The 15,586-nt window shown below is 44.4% G+C and overlaps 1 protein-coding gene across 2 annotated transcripts in view; it reads right to left on the bottom strand.

Annotated features, from left to right (window-relative positions):
* Positions 1–15,383, bottom strand: part of CERT1 (ceramide transporter 1) — a 79,567-nt gene extending 64,184 nt beyond the window's left edge. Inside the window, exons 1-2 of one of the 2 annotated variants that reach the window (XM_075838431.1) lie at positions 14,981–15,383; positions 6,609–6,743 (exon numbers count right to left, since the gene is read on the bottom strand). In XM_075838431.1, the coding sequence (XP_075694546.1) occupies positions 6,609–6,743; positions 14,981–15,328 (483 nt within the window). In that variant the 5' untranslated portion in view covers positions 15,329–15,383. The remainder of the gene's footprint in view (positions 1–6,608; positions 6,744–14,980) is intronic. The other variant, XM_075838440.1, reaches the window with a different exon arrangement.
* Positions 15,384–15,586: the final 203 nt, after the last annotated feature.

The raw sequence follows: 15,586 nt of genomic DNA on the forward strand, positions 1-15,586 counted from the left end.
CAAATAACTAATTGATTAACAATAATTTTGTATTGTATCAAATTTGAAAGTAATGCGGCCTGTCAACTTCCCATTTTTTCTATATGCGGCCCACTCACCCGGCCGAGTTCGAGACCCCTGATTTAGACCATGCCTTTTGCATGCCACGCCCCCTATTTGCATGCTACGCCATATAACTAATATTTATCCCCTGAGCCGGCTGTATATAATATACCCCCAGACACTGCCCCCATACAGTATAATGCCCCATACACACACACACATAATGCCTATAACTGCCTCCACACAGCAGAATGCCCCTACAGTTACCCTACACACAGTATAATGCCCCCATAACTGCCCTCCCCACAGTAAAATGCCCTCCATAACTGCCTCTACAGAGTATAATGCCCCTATAGCTGCCCCACGCAGTATAAAGTCCCCTATAGATGCCCCAATGCTGTATAATGCCCCCACAGCTGCCCCCAATAGTGCCCGATTAAAAAAAAACAAACAAAAAAAACAAAAAAAAAAAAACACACACACCTCACCCTCACCTAACCCTGTTACAATGATGAGGGGAGGAGATCCCTCTGCTCCTCCGTTCTGTGCAGACAGGCGCGAGGACGTCACTGCCTCGCATCCAGCGATCCATAGTGAACGTTGGAGCCAGGGACCTTACGGTCCCCTGCTCTGCCATTGGTTTCAACTGTATCCTGAAGATGTAGATAGTTTAAACCTGAAGAAAATTGATAGAACCAAAACTTGCAAGATGACATTAAGGCCTCATTTACACAAGCGTGTGCGTTTTGCGCACGCAAAAAAACGCGTTTGGCGTGCGCAAAAGGCACTTGACAGCTCCGTGTGTCAGTGTATGATGCGCGGCTGCGTGATTTTCGCGCAGCCGCCATCATAGAGATGAGGCTAGTCGACGTCAGTCACTGTCCAGGGTGCTGAAAGAGTTAACTGATCAGCAGTAACTCTTTCAGCGCCCTCGACAGTGAATTCCGATCACCATATCGAGTAACCTGTTTAAAAAAACAAAAAGAGGTTCGTACTTACCGAGAACTTCCCGGCCGTTGCCTTGGTGACGCGCCTCTCTTGACATCTGGCCCCACCTCCATGGATGACGCGGCAGTCCATGTGACCGCTGCAGCCTGTGCTTGGCTTGTGATTGGCTGCAGCTGTCACTTGGATTGAATTGTCATCCCGGGAGGTCAGACTGGAGGAAGAAGCCGGGAGTTATCGGTAAGTCAGAACTTTTTTTTTTTTGCACGTTCACGTATATTGGGATCGGAAGTCACTGTCCAGGGTGCTGAACCAGTTTAACTCTTTCAGCACCCTGGACAGTCTCCTGCCGGGTTCGGTCAAAACGAGTTCGGCCGAACCCGGTGAAGTTCGGTTCGCTCATCTCTAAGACACTCCGATCGGATGTTTGTAAACAGAAAAGCACTTGGTGCTTTTCTGTTTAAATTCAGTTTGACAGCTCTTGCGCGAATCACGCAGTTCGCACAGAAGTGCTTCCGTGCGACCTTCGTGGTTTTCACACACCCATTGACGTCAATGGGTACGTGATGCGCGAAAAACGCACGATTATAGAACATGTCGTGAGTTTTACGCAACGCACTCGCGCTGCGCAAAATTCACGCATTGTCTGCACTGCCCCATAGAGTAATATAGGTGCGTACGACACGCGTGAAAAGCATGCACGTATATTACGCTCGTGTAAATGAGGCCTAATTGTGCCGAATTTCATTTGATTGTTTTTCAATTAATTGCCCAGCCCTACGACATGTGTTCCAGCCTGAGGGTCTAGTTCGATCTCACGGTCAAATAGTGTTTTTTGCCAAAAACTGCCGCGTTTTTACAAAAACATGTTTATGACCATGTCATGGGAATAGATTCTATAGCAGTGGATAGTCATTCTGCTGACTAAAAGACTACACACAAGTATTTATCACCACATTATCCTGTCCATAAACCCCACACAGGGAAGAGATTTGATAAAGTTTGTAAACTATTTGGAATATTCTGGATTCCTTTAGAACAGGGGTCTCAAACTCGGCTGGGTAAATGGGCCTTAAATAGAAAAAAAAATGTGAAGTTGACGTGCCGCATTACTCTTAAATTTGATACAAAAGTATTGTTAATCAATTAGTTATTCGAGCTACTATAACAATACTAAATAATAATCAACACTACATTACTATGTTACTATAACAATACTACATTACTATAATAGCGCTAGGTTTAACCCCTTCCCGCTGCAGCCCTTTTTCAGATTTTCATTTTCGTTTTTTCCTCCCCACCTTCCAAAAGCCATAACGTCTGTATTTTTCCGTCGATATAGTACTATGAGGGCTTGATTTTTGCGGGGCGAGTCGTCGTTTTTCATAACACCATTTATTTTGCCATATAATGTATTAGGAAACGGGGAAAAAAATATTTGTGGGGTACAAAATAAAAAACAGCGATTCCTCAATTTTTTCCGTGCCGTTTTTACGGGATTCACTGTGCAATTAAAAGAACATGTTTAGTTTATTCTGTGGGTATACCAAATATATAGCTTTTTCTATATTTTACAAGTAAAAGAAAATGTATTTTGTGTCGCCAAATTCTGAGAGCCAGAACTTTATTTTTCTGTCAATTAATTGGTATGGGGCTTATTTTTTGCGGGATATGCTGTCGTTTTTAATAATACCATTTTGGTGTAACTGCGACGGTTTGATCACTGATTTCATTTTTTTGTGGGAGATTAGGTGACCAAAAAAAAATAGAGATTCTGTCATTTACAATTTATTTTTTTTACGGCGTTCACCGTGCGGGTTAAATAATGATATATTGTAATAGTTCAGACTTTTACGGACGCGGCGATACCAATTATGTTTTTTTTTTGTTTTTTTTATTACTATGCTCTAGGGGGAAAATGGTGTTTTTTTTTTATACAAAAAAAAAAAAAAAAACTTTATTCATTTTGACTTTTGACTTCAACCAGCGATCGTTAGAACCACGATATACTGCAATAAATTAGTATTGCAGTATATTGTGCAAGCGATCTGACAGGCAACTATTAAGCCCCGAGGCAGGGCTTAATAGTTGCACAAAGATGGACGCCCAGGCAGCCATAGCAACCATCGCCCCCACCCCTGCGATTGCGTTACGGGGGTTGCTATTGACCGCAGCATTTAACGAGTTAATCTAGCGGGATCGCACGAGCTCTACGCATCTCGGACATGAAAAACTGACATTTTTCACGTCCGAGGTGCATCAATGCTCTGCGCTGCGGGACGCGATGTCATGCATCCCCCATAGTTGAGAGTCTATGGAGGGATGCATGATGCGCGAAAAGAACAGACATGTCCTATTTTCACACGGACCCTTCAAACGGTCCATTGAAACAACGGCTGTGTGAACGGCCACATTGAATTACATCGGCCGTCCCACGGACCTCTTTTTCCACGGACGTTTAACAAGCTCGTGTAAAATAAGCCCTTTCTCTGAAGTGTCGACACCCGCATCGTATGGAGTGGGTTCACTCAGTGAGCCCGTTCCATACTTCCCCTACCCGACTTTGGCGTATGGACACGTCAAACTGAGTTTTTATCCACGTGCTTATTTTAACAATCCAGTTTAAGTGTCGCTAAATGCAGTCTGGCTACTCAGTTGGCAGCGTTTGGCAGAAAAGAAGATCTACAAAGGGGCTGCCCAATCTTGACAATGCCAAAGTGCCCTTTGTAGATAATGCCAGTCACACTTTGCTGGTGGAGCCCATGACGTCATTGTCCATAGACTGTGACGTCAGGGGATCCTCCTGGACCAGAATAGGATGTCCGGGGCATATCCAGTGCCACAGTCCCAGAGCAGAGCACTAGTATAGGCTCTGCTTCGGAAGTCTTGGGAAGCCCCTGACATCACTGTCCATATATGGACAATGATATCAGGGACAAGCCCAGAGCCAGCGCTACTAGCACTCTGCCTGGGACTCCAAGCTCTGCTCCTAACATCACTGTCCTTATATGGACAGTAACATAAGGGGCTTCCTCAGATCAGGATAGAATGCTAGTATAAGCTCTGCTCTAGGACGTCATGAAAGAGCGCCGGTGCACTCTTCCTGCGGCCTGCTCGGTCCTCTCCTGAGGGAGCTACGGTGCACCACAAGCCGCAGATGACAGCCTCAGGGGCCGTGTGTTCGAGAGCCCAGATTTAAAATTTCAATCTTATTTAGAAATGAGGAGGCACAATTTCTAGTCCGGCTTCTCGTTGATGGCGGTTCAGAAACATTAAGTGTATTTGCGCTCGTCTTACAGCTTTTTTTTGCCCAAGATTAGAACAAAATTGCTCAAAAAAAAAAAAAAGTGGCTGCTATGGGCAATACCAAGTGGTTTTCAAAAATCGCAGGTTTCAGACATCACATCAACATTTACATCCTTATTAGCGTTAACAGTGGCAGGTATGCATGTAGAATTGAACATCACAACAGCACAGGCTGGAAGTGTTGTCATGAGAGCAAAGGAGTTGAGCATTTAATTAAGAATCACATTTTCCCATTCAGTAAAGGGCCTTTCCTCCAGTAGTTTTACTGTAGGTCTCCTAGATGAAATGCACTGAAGGTCAGGACAAGGTTCCACAGAGAGACATCACTGTATATGTTCCCAGTCAAACAAGGCGCTGTCAGCCCACTTTTGTTTGAAGATAAAGAGATAGCGGCCATTTAAAATTAAAACAGGGAATACAATAGTGAATGCAAAAGCCAGGCCTTGGGAATGGTGAAGACAGCTTATTAAACCGGGGAAGGACATTATTTGCTTTACTGAAATGTTCAGAGCTAAGAAACCACGACAAAAAAAAAAAAAAAAAAAAAAAAAAAAAGTCTAGAACAGCTGCTCAGCAAACAAATCACTTTATTAACTTCTTTTAAGAGGCAGCTACCAGGGCGGCGGCGATTTACATTCAATACGGAACCGTACCAGTTTCTAAATAATCCTTAAAAAAAAATAAAAAATTAAAAAATTAAAAAAAAAGGTGCATTCTTTCCCACAAACCATGCCCTCATATGTGCTGGTTGACCATAGCAACAAAGCAGAGACCACTATTCAATTCCAGGTTCAAAGGAGAACAGAGCGGATGGGTTGCTATGGGCATCCTCCGTGGACCAATATGCATATAAGTGTCATACACATCTGCCATGGCAATCTCTATCATCGATTACACTAGTACTAGCTTGTAAAAATTCTGTAAAACGTTTGTTGTGTGTTCATACTATACTGTTGTCGGGGGCTCTGTAAGGTGCTTCCGTTGGCAGCCCCAGGAATATGAAGAAAATAGCGCTGCATGCAGCGCTATTCCTCCTGTGTGAACCCACGCCAGGAACCGAAACACCTCTTTATAAGTCAATGCAGTCCGTCAGGTGGTGGTGGCATCAGTCTTACAGCAGAACCGGTAGAGCGTTGTGGCGGCCATTATGAACTGAAGCCACAACGGAAATGTGATAATTGTGTAACCGGACAACAAAACCTCGGATTACTACATAGCCATAACTACATAAATAAGGTGTCTGACTGAAGCTAGAATGGTCAGACCCATTATTTCCTAATCTTAAAAGAGGGCTTCCTGATCAAATCTTCATTCACTACACTAAGGCCTTATTCATACGAACGTGTCAGTTTTGCGTGCGTAAAAAGCATAGCATTTTTCCTGCGTTGCAGTTCCGTGTGACATCAGAGTATGGTGCGTGTCTGCGTTTTTTTACGCGCTTGTGTCATCAGTAAGTGACGCGTTTCACGTCAGCAAAATAAACTGAAGGTGGTGTTTTTCTTTTTCAAAAGCATTCCTTTAGCAACTGTTTCGTGAATCATGCACAGCTCACGGATGTGCGACCGTGTGCTGTCCGTGATTTTCACGCACCCATTGACTTCAATAGGTGCGTGATGCGCAAAATTCGCACAAGTATAGGACATGCAGTAAGTTTCACGCAGCGGACACACGCTGCGTGAAAAACACAGAATGTCTGAACGGGCCCATTGACTTGCATAGGTCCGTGTGACGTGCGTTAGTTTCACGCGTGTAACGCGGACGTGAAATACGCTCGTGTGAATTAGGCCTAAGGGGAACAGACAAGATTTCTCATCTTCTATACAACCAAAATATCTAGCTTAGCTCAATTTAAAAAAAAAAAAATTATACACAGTCAGCTTGGATCCCTTATATTCAAACCTAGATTTACAATTAGGCCTCATGCACACATCTGTTAATTTCTTCAGTGTGCGATCAGTTTTTTTTAAATGGATAGAACACTGACCCATTCATTTCTACTGAGCCATGCACGCATCCATTTTTTATTTATTTTGCGAATCTGTGCGCCCGATCTGCAACACTCATAGCAGGTCCTGTCAGTTTTTGCAGATCTGTCTTAGCCAGTCTATTTAATGACCCGTTGAAAAACGGACCGCACATGGATGCAATCAGTAGGAGTTCCATGGTTTGCGACCGTAAAAAAATAAAAAAAAACAAGGATGTGTGTCTGAGCCCAGGCTGTGGACCCGCCATTGATCAACAGCCCAGACACGAAATGGCCATCAACGCCCCCAAAACATACATTTTATACAGAAATTCGGATAAATAATCCTTACCGTGATGACCGCCTTGCTGAGGCATATGGAGCCCCTGCATCCATATTCCGTCTCATCTTCTGATTTGTAGTAGCTTAACGTATTACTTTTTAGGATCACCCATCGATCCTGCCAGCCATGTATGTAGTTGGTCCACTAGAGAGTAAGAAAAAAAAAAAAAACATGAAATATTTAAAAAAAAAAAGAGACACTAAAAATAATAACTAAGTATTGAACATGTTAACGTAGTTTAAGAACTGATATTGTATAAGTATACGGTCATCAAGGTGAATATAAAAGGGTACTGAAGGGAGCCCCCTTTATGAGCCTGATCGGAGAGTCGATCTTGGAGAGGTTCCTGCTATTGCGGACTCGAGCTGTCCATGTATTGCGCCGACAGTCAATGATCAGAATAGCTACAATGTAATAATACTACATTTCCCCAGCAGTAGCTGCTGCAGGGGAAACGTCTGGCTGGCCATGGCTACCCAAAAAAACAAAAACCAGTAATTAAGCTGTTAGGGGTGCTGGACCACTGGCGAACTGCCGATAGCTGCAGCAGCTCTAATCTGAAAGGGGTGGCCCATGACGACAAACCCTTTAAATGAATGCCATAAGGGCACTTGTCATATGCTTGCCCTGTCAAAATGTATAAATAGATGTTTGAATCCAATATCTAATTTCTTACTTTATTATTTATTTATACAACCGTGTCAGACAGAAGAGCATATGTGCACTGCAAGGCCCACCACGGGACTATGGGATGTATTCATCTATTTTGATGCCCCGCTATTCCCGTTTGCTCCTTTTCGTGTGTTGCCATGAGCTGTGCCCACCCGCCTCATTCACTTACATTGTGTTGACATTTAATCACTGGGGTCACAGTGTAGGGAGTTTCCCCAACTGCCACTTCATGTTAACATGGGGTAAGTAGCAGTCCGGAGACATGGCGACATTGGTCGCCATGACTACTTCAAGGATGGCGAGAGCGACTAAAGACATCAGGTCATAGTATAGCTATACATTGTGTGCAAATTTACCAGCCTAAAAGCCCTAACATGGACGGTCATACTTAAAAATCATTGCCATCGTTTGTGAATTTGTTAAAAGTAAATCCTACATTCCTACTGAAGTACATTAAAGCCAGCATGGAATCAGCGTTTGAGAGATCGAGAAAAAAAAAAAATTGGCTTATGGAAATATGTAAACGTCTACACAAACCTCGTAGCAACCTCTAGTTATTTGGTTGATAAATTGCGACGAGTATATGAAGCTTTCTTCAAAATCTCACTGACAACCAATAAACCTTACGGCAGGTCACAGAGGGACACTAGAGGTGAATTACCCAAGAGATCCAGTATTACCTGTATTCTATGCTGCTCAGCAAGTTTTCATTTACAAACTACCACCAAGTCTGACAAATAATACTCATGTCGCAATACACAGGAAGGTGCGAACACGTAGCTAGGAACCGGACAATCACTGCCCGCACCTAAAAGTAAACACTCCAAAAGAGGCGCAAAGAAGCATATGCAGAATGACCACCATTACTCCTCTCAACATGTATTTCAGAAAACACAATATTCTCTGATCCGCCACCCTACAAAGTGTAAGGGTATGTGCACACGATAACGACCATTACGTCTGAAATTACGGAGCTGTTTTCAGGAGAAAACAGCTCCAGCATTTCAGACGTAATTGCATGTACTCGCGTTTTGCGAGGCGTCAAGTACGGGCGTAATTTTGAGCTGTTCATTGAATTCAATGAAAAACGGCTCAAATTACGTCCCAAGAAGTGTCCTGCACTTCTTTGACGAGGCAGACATTTTACGCGTCGTCTTTTGACAGCGACGCGTAAAATGACAGGTCGTCGGCACAGTACATCGGCAAACCCATTCAAATGAATGGGCAGATGTTTGCCGACGTATTGTAGCCCTATTTTCAGACGTAAAACGAGGCATAATACGCCTCGTTTACGTCTGAAAATAGGTCGTGTGAACCCAGCCTAAGAATACATACAGAAAGAAGGTGCGCGTTCAGAGCTAGGTGAGAACCTCCCACTGTGATTAGTCAGGCTCTGTTCACATCGCTTCTTTGCACAACATTCTACATATTCGCCGGGGAGCTCCCAACGTATTCATAGGGCCCCATTTAACCAAAAGGTTATTTTTTTTTTTTTTATCATGGGTGCCTATGGGCGACATTTGCCACTGAATGCCTAGACCATGGAATAGATTAGAGGCTTTCATTGGAGGTGTACGTCAGGAAATACTCCCAACACATACCTTCGACAGAAAACTTACAGCTTAAGGCAGAATTTGATGCAGAAAATCCGCTTTGAGGGTAGGAACGCACACAGCGTGTTCTGGGCGGATAAACTGCGTCAAGCTTCGCAGTGTATCCGCCCTGAACACTGCAGGGAACGCCGTCCGAAAAATCGCACCACAGTGTAGTGAGTTTTTCCGGCTGAATTTCCGCTGCACAAAGCAGTGTCGGAAAAACAAAAAACATTCATACTTACCCCGCCCTCATCTCTGCGCGCAGTCCGGCCTCCTGGGATCACGTTACAGATCAAGTGACCACTGCAGGCTGTGATTGGCTGCAGCGGTCACAAGGGATGAAACATCGTCCCAGGAAGCCGGACTAGATAAGCAGGAAACTCTGGGTAAGTATAACTTTGGGGGAAGCCTTTCAGCAGCTTTATTCCGCTGCGTGGGGACTAGATTTGTTAAAATCTCATCCACACTGCTGCTACTGTCAAACGCTGCGGATTTTCCGCAATTAATCCATTGCGGAAAATCCGCAGTGTTTACGCGGTGTGTATTCCTACCCTATTAAGCTGCCGCAAGATGCAGGTAATTCTACAGGTAAAATTGTGGTTGTTTTATGCGAATAACATTTAGATGTGGAAAGAGATACAGATTTTATGCTGTCAATTTTGGCACTTTTTTTTTAAACTTAGATACAATTCGGAGACGAAATAGCAAGATAAAGTGACATGTTGTGGAATTAAAAATCCGATTTGCAGGTCCACTTCCGTGTGGAAAAAAAGTTCCATACATCATGTGCATGTAGCCTAAACGTGATGTGAACAGAGCCTTAGGCTGGGTTCACACGAGCGTGGCGTTTTTGCGCACGCAAAAACCACTTAACAGCTCTGTGAGGCATCAGCATATGATGCGCGGCTGCGTGCTTTTCGCGCAGCCGCCATCCTTATGACACTCCATTTGCCATCCTTATGACACTCCATTTGGATGTTTGTAAACAGAAAAGCATGTGGTGCTTTTCTGTTTACATTCATCCTTTTGACAGCTGTTGCGCGAATCACGCAGTTCGCACAGAAGTGCTTCCGTGCGGCATGCATGGTTTTACGCACCCATTGACTTCAATGGGTGCGTGATTCGTGCAAAACGCCGAAAGAACGGACATGTCGTGACTTTTTTTCAGCGTACTCGCTCTGAGTAAAAATCACGCACATGTCCGCACGGCCCCATAGACTAATATAGGTCAGTGCCACGCGCGTGAAAATCACGCGCGTTGCACGGACGTAATTCCCGTTCCTCTGAATGAAGCCTTACTGACATCACCTTGCCACACAATCAAACACAACATCGGACAGTGTTACATTTCAGCGTGATCCTCTGACAATCAGAGGAATTCAGCAAGAAAAATCTAACATATAGTCAACTTTCAGTAGGTATAAGATAACTGTCCGCTACAAGATCGCCAGCTGTCCTCCCCAGCACTGCAATAACCATGCCCATTCAACTGAATAGGTACGTCATTTCTAGAGGGGGAAATATGTGACAAGCACACAAAAACATAGCTGCGGTTTTCCAAAAACAGCACCACAATTGTCCATAGGTTGTGTCTGGTATTGCAGTTCATATAGTAGAGCTGCAATGCCACTTACGAGTTAGTAAAAATACGCTTATAGGGAAAGAAGCTCAAAACAGAAAACCTAAACATTACTTTGTAGCTGCGTGACCCTTAATGGAAGCGTTAATTTTATAAAAACATCAAAAAGACTCAGTCAACATTTGCACTCTGATGGTTGAATGATCGGGCAGAATACATTAGTTAGCAAGGAAGGAAGTGACCACATCCTGGTGGTCCTCACATCGGACATGAATAACCTCTCAGGGAGACTGGATATCACCCGCTGAAATCAAACTCTCACATGACCTGCAGCAGAAAGGAGAATTAACGTGGTCAATTATTTATTTCCAACCCACTGTGCAAAGGTCACAGAAGAAGCAGTCTGGCATAATGCGGGCAGCGCCTCCATTCACAAACACTATCCCTGCTCCGTATAGTAAACAGTGCCAGCTGCAGATAAAAACACGGAGCAATCCACTACAACAAAATTCTCAAAATATCTGTTCTAACCCTCCCTGATATTCACAATACGTGCGGTTCTTCTAGTCATCTACTGTAGGCACAAAGCCGAGATCTTCAGGCATGTGGAAGGAGAAGTTTCTTATATTACAGACACACCCAAGTGGACTTGAGAAATTCCAAATACTTCTATTAGGACATCTGATTATTTCCAACTGTAGGAGAGGGCGGCACCGCAACATCCTCTACTATCGGGGTAGGACACTACAGAAGACCTACAAATATCTGTACTTCTATTATATGCTCAAATACACACACGCTTACACGGTTGTAGCAAATTAATGGACTTTTTGAATATGCCGACAAAGGAAATATAATATACGTGTGAACAGAGGCTTATTTTCCTATGTATGAATGGACACAATGAATGGCTACATCGTACGAGCGCGGCTTCCCCTTCATTTCAACTTGCTCACTGTGAGGGTAGGTTTACACCCAGAGTCGAAAAAGTCTCAAAATACGGAGATTTTTTTTCCAAGAGAAAACCGCTCCAGATTTTCAGACTTTTTTTACGGCCGTTTTTGGAGCTTTTTTCAATAGTCTATGGAAAACGGCTCCAAAAAGTTCCAAGAAGTGTCCTGCACTTCTTTTCCGCCGACATTTTTTTACGCTTAAAAAAACGCCACGAAAAACGCTCCGTTGGAACAGAACATTTTGAAATCAATGGGCAGATGTTTGGAGGCGTTCTGCTTCCTACTTTTCGGGGGTTTACGGCCCAAAAAACGGCCAAAAATAGGCCGTCTGAACATACCCTGAATCGGTTGTCAGTATTACAGCCTTCTCCTATTCACTTCAATGGGAGAAGGCTGTAATACTGTGAACAAGTGTGTAGACTATTTACAGTGAGCAAGTAGCAAGGAAGGGAAAGCAGCGAACGGCCCGGTCCGGGCTCATTGAAAATAATGGATGGCCGCGTCCATGTGTATGGCCCGTGATTTACGGGTGGCTCGTGGCCTAAAGTGCGCTGCCGGCCGACCTGAAAATCACGGCCATGAACATGGCTACGGTCGTGTGAATGAGGCCTTAGATAGCGGGCGGCCGACCAACAGCTATTCCTCCCAGCTCCCCTGTACACTTGCACGCTAATCTGTTTTCAATGGGGAGAAGGGAGAAAGCCGCTGCCAGACTCCTCACAGGCTTATCTATTAAGGAATAAAACGATCCGATATGTTGAAATTCAGCAGCCCGATCCTTCTCTCCCGACATCTGCCGTCAAGGGAGATAGTCAGAACAGTGAATAACCCCTTTAATTACTTTGACGACCATCTGATTGGGGTGGGGGGGGGGGCGGGGGAGATCTGGTTAAAAAGCCACAAACACAAATCATGCCTTATTTACAGGGGCGTGTCCAATTTGCGTCTGCAAAAAACAGACCATTTATCACGCACATGTCCGTGTCAGGGTATGTTCACACTCAGTAGCAAAATACGTCTGAAATTAGGGAGGCGTTTTCGCCTGAAAACAGCTCCTGCTTTTCAGACGTTTTTTAAAACACGTTTTTCACTGCGTATTTTACTGATGTTATTGGAGCTATTTTTCAATGGAGTCAATGAAAAATGGCTCCAAAAACTTCCCAATTAGTCTTTTTACACGCCGTCTTTTGACAGCAACACGTAAAAGAACACCTCGTGGGAACAGAACATCGTAAAACCCATTGAAAGCAATGGGCAATTGTTTGTAGGTGTAATGGAGCGGTTTTTCAGACGTAATTCAGGGCGTAACACGCCGGAATTACGTCTGAAAACACTGCGTGTGAACATATCCTTACGTCTGTGTCATCCGTTTTTCATGTCCAATTTTCTCCTCGGCAAGCACTTCCTTGTTTCACTTTTCCTATGTTTTCTGCATTTCTTTAGAAAGCGATCTGTGAAAGACAGCACACAGATGTCATCCGTGTGCTGTCCATTTTTTTTTTTTCACGCACCCATAGACTTTAATGGACGAGTCTGGTCTGCAAAAACTGACCAGAACAGGACATGCTGTGAGTTTTTCGCAACGTAAGAAAAAAAATAAAAATAACACTGATCTGTAAACAATCATATTGAATTGCAATAGGCACGCTGACGAGAAACACGTTTGTGTGAATAAGGCCTTAGTCATATTTCTTTACTTCAAGAACCCACTTCCAACGAATAGACCTGATCTGCCATGGTATGCGTTAAGGCCCTTTTACACTTGGCGATTATCAGGCAGACAAGCGTAACTGCTCAGGGTAAACACGGCAGCGATCAGCTGATCGTATCGTTTTCAAAAAGTACAATATTATCGCCGTCGGCAGCACATCTCTCTGTATAGACAGGGAAACACGCTGCCGACATGGTAATGCATGGGGACGAGCGATCAGCTTAACGACCGCTCGTCCACATACATAGCTCCGTGTGACAGGAGCAAACGAGCGCCCATCAACGATGTCTCATTGATCGGCGCTCGCTGAACCGGCCGAATACCAGCAGGTGTAAAAGGGCCTTTATATTCTGTGTTGCAAGACCTTTTGAGAAACACCCCAAATCGACCATGTCCTGCACCTCCCCCTTCTAAGCTGGTAAATGCAAATTCCAATAAAAGTATAGAGACGTAGAGAGCAATAAAGCAAATACAAAGAAATGTTAATCAATGATAATCCGTGAATCACAGGATAATATGGAAAGCAGCCAGAACCGGAAAGTGTCGTTTTAGGATGTGCGGGCTAAAGTCTTACAAACAGCCACGTCTACAAATACTTGACAGGAAACTCTGCTCAATGACATCTCGGTTGCTAGGGGTACACTGCCTAACAACCAAATTATTTTTAATGGTGTTACCAAAGTTGCCCCCAGCAATCTGAATGAAGAAGAGGTAGAAGTCTCTATAACCAGGCTTTTCTCTGTTTTATTAACCAGTGGTCCCCAACATGTGGCGCTCCAGCTGCTGCAAAACTACAACTCCCAACATGTCCAAAACACACACTATCAGGGGGAGATTTATCAAATCTGGTGCAAAGAAAAAAGTGAAGTACTGCCCATAGCAACCAATCAGATTCTAGCTCTCACTTTTCAGAGGCGCCTTTGAAAATAAAAGATGCAACCTGATTGGTTGCTATGACCAACTAACCCACTTTTCCTTTGCATCAGTTTTGAGAACGCTCTCCCTTATGTTCACAACAATAACGACCAAGAAAAATGGTAGAATGTATTTAATAAACACCCCAACCAACAGAACAGAGAACCCTGGGACAGAACCCACGCAATAAATCAATGGTCTCCAACCTGTTGCAAAACTACAACTTCCAGCATGCCATGACTGGCACAGACTGTTAGAGCATGATGGGAGTTGTAGTTTCAGAACAGGTGGAAAGCCACAGCTTGGAGACCACTGGTATAGACGTACAAAATAGCACTGGCCTCTTGTAAGGACAAATTGCTGAAGGCAATGATTTCATACACTAGCAACACACCTGAGGACGAGCGAGTGAAGGCCAGCAGCGTCCCCTCATACAAAACATGGCGCACATACCAGAAGTGGACAAAATTCCCATATGTCCTATACAGGACTGTGAAATGTACATCCAGCCATCACTGGAGAACTTATCCCGGGATGACCAAAGCGGCTCCCACTCAGAAGCAGCCGGGATAGGCTTATCTACTCGTCCGTATTGTGTTTTACCACCAGATAACTTTCATGGGTTAATTAAAGAGACAGTTCCCAACTAGGATAAAACAAACCCTGACGTTAAATGACAGGGGCGCAGTCCAGTCTATCGGCGGCCCAAAGTCTACACAGAAGAATAAAGAAATAATATAGCGCTACTCCCAATAAAGTGGTCTAGTCGGTGTACGATACGATAATAAGGAAACCATAGAACAAATACACAGATGGAGACCCTCCACGCACTGAAGCCGCAGCCATTGGCTGGAAGCGACAGGCAGTGAAGCAATGACTTTCTAGACACTACAAGTGACAGAGCGCCGCACCTGGAACCGAATGTGTATATAGACTATGGCAGCGGCAGCACTCACCTTAGAGAGGACCCCGCACAGCTCCACGGGCGGCCCCGGCTCGGTCTCCAGGTCTTCCTCTGACCCCGAGGAGTTCCAGCTCTGATTATCCGACATGAGCGGCTGCCCAAACCCTTGCACTTCCCTGGTAACAACTACGTTACAGGGAACCTTCACCCAGCCCTTCTCCTGCTTCCAGCCGCTCCGAGCTGAGCCTGACCTGTAGTGATCCGGATGTAAATAAACATGCGACAGATACGAGCAGCAAACTAGCGAGCTCCAAACGCCGCCATATTCTGCTAGTGACGTCACGGTCCTGTGGGAAGGCGTGACCAAGGGTCTCGCAAATTTCGATTCAACCACTCCCATTTTTTTTTTTTAATCCTTCCCGCCCAGTAAAACTGGGCTAAAGTGACGACCTAACCTGACTGTCAGCAAGGAGCCCGCCCGCGCAATGTTACGTCATTAGAGCGGTAGTCAAGCAATAGCAGCCTGTTACGTCATCGATACCGTGACTACCTTACTGTGTCAGTCTTCAGGGTTGTGCGCATTTTGGCTTGATAGATAAAATGTCGGAATCTTTAGAACGGAATTGCTTGTTATAAAATGTACCTGTGAAAACTGTAC

Source organism: Rhinoderma darwinii, chromosome 1, assembly GCF_050947455.1.
Source record: "Rhinoderma darwinii isolate aRhiDar2 chromosome 1, aRhiDar2.hap1, whole genome shotgun sequence".
NCBI lineage: Eukaryota > Metazoa > Chordata > Amphibia > Anura > Rhinodermatidae > Rhinoderma > Rhinoderma darwinii.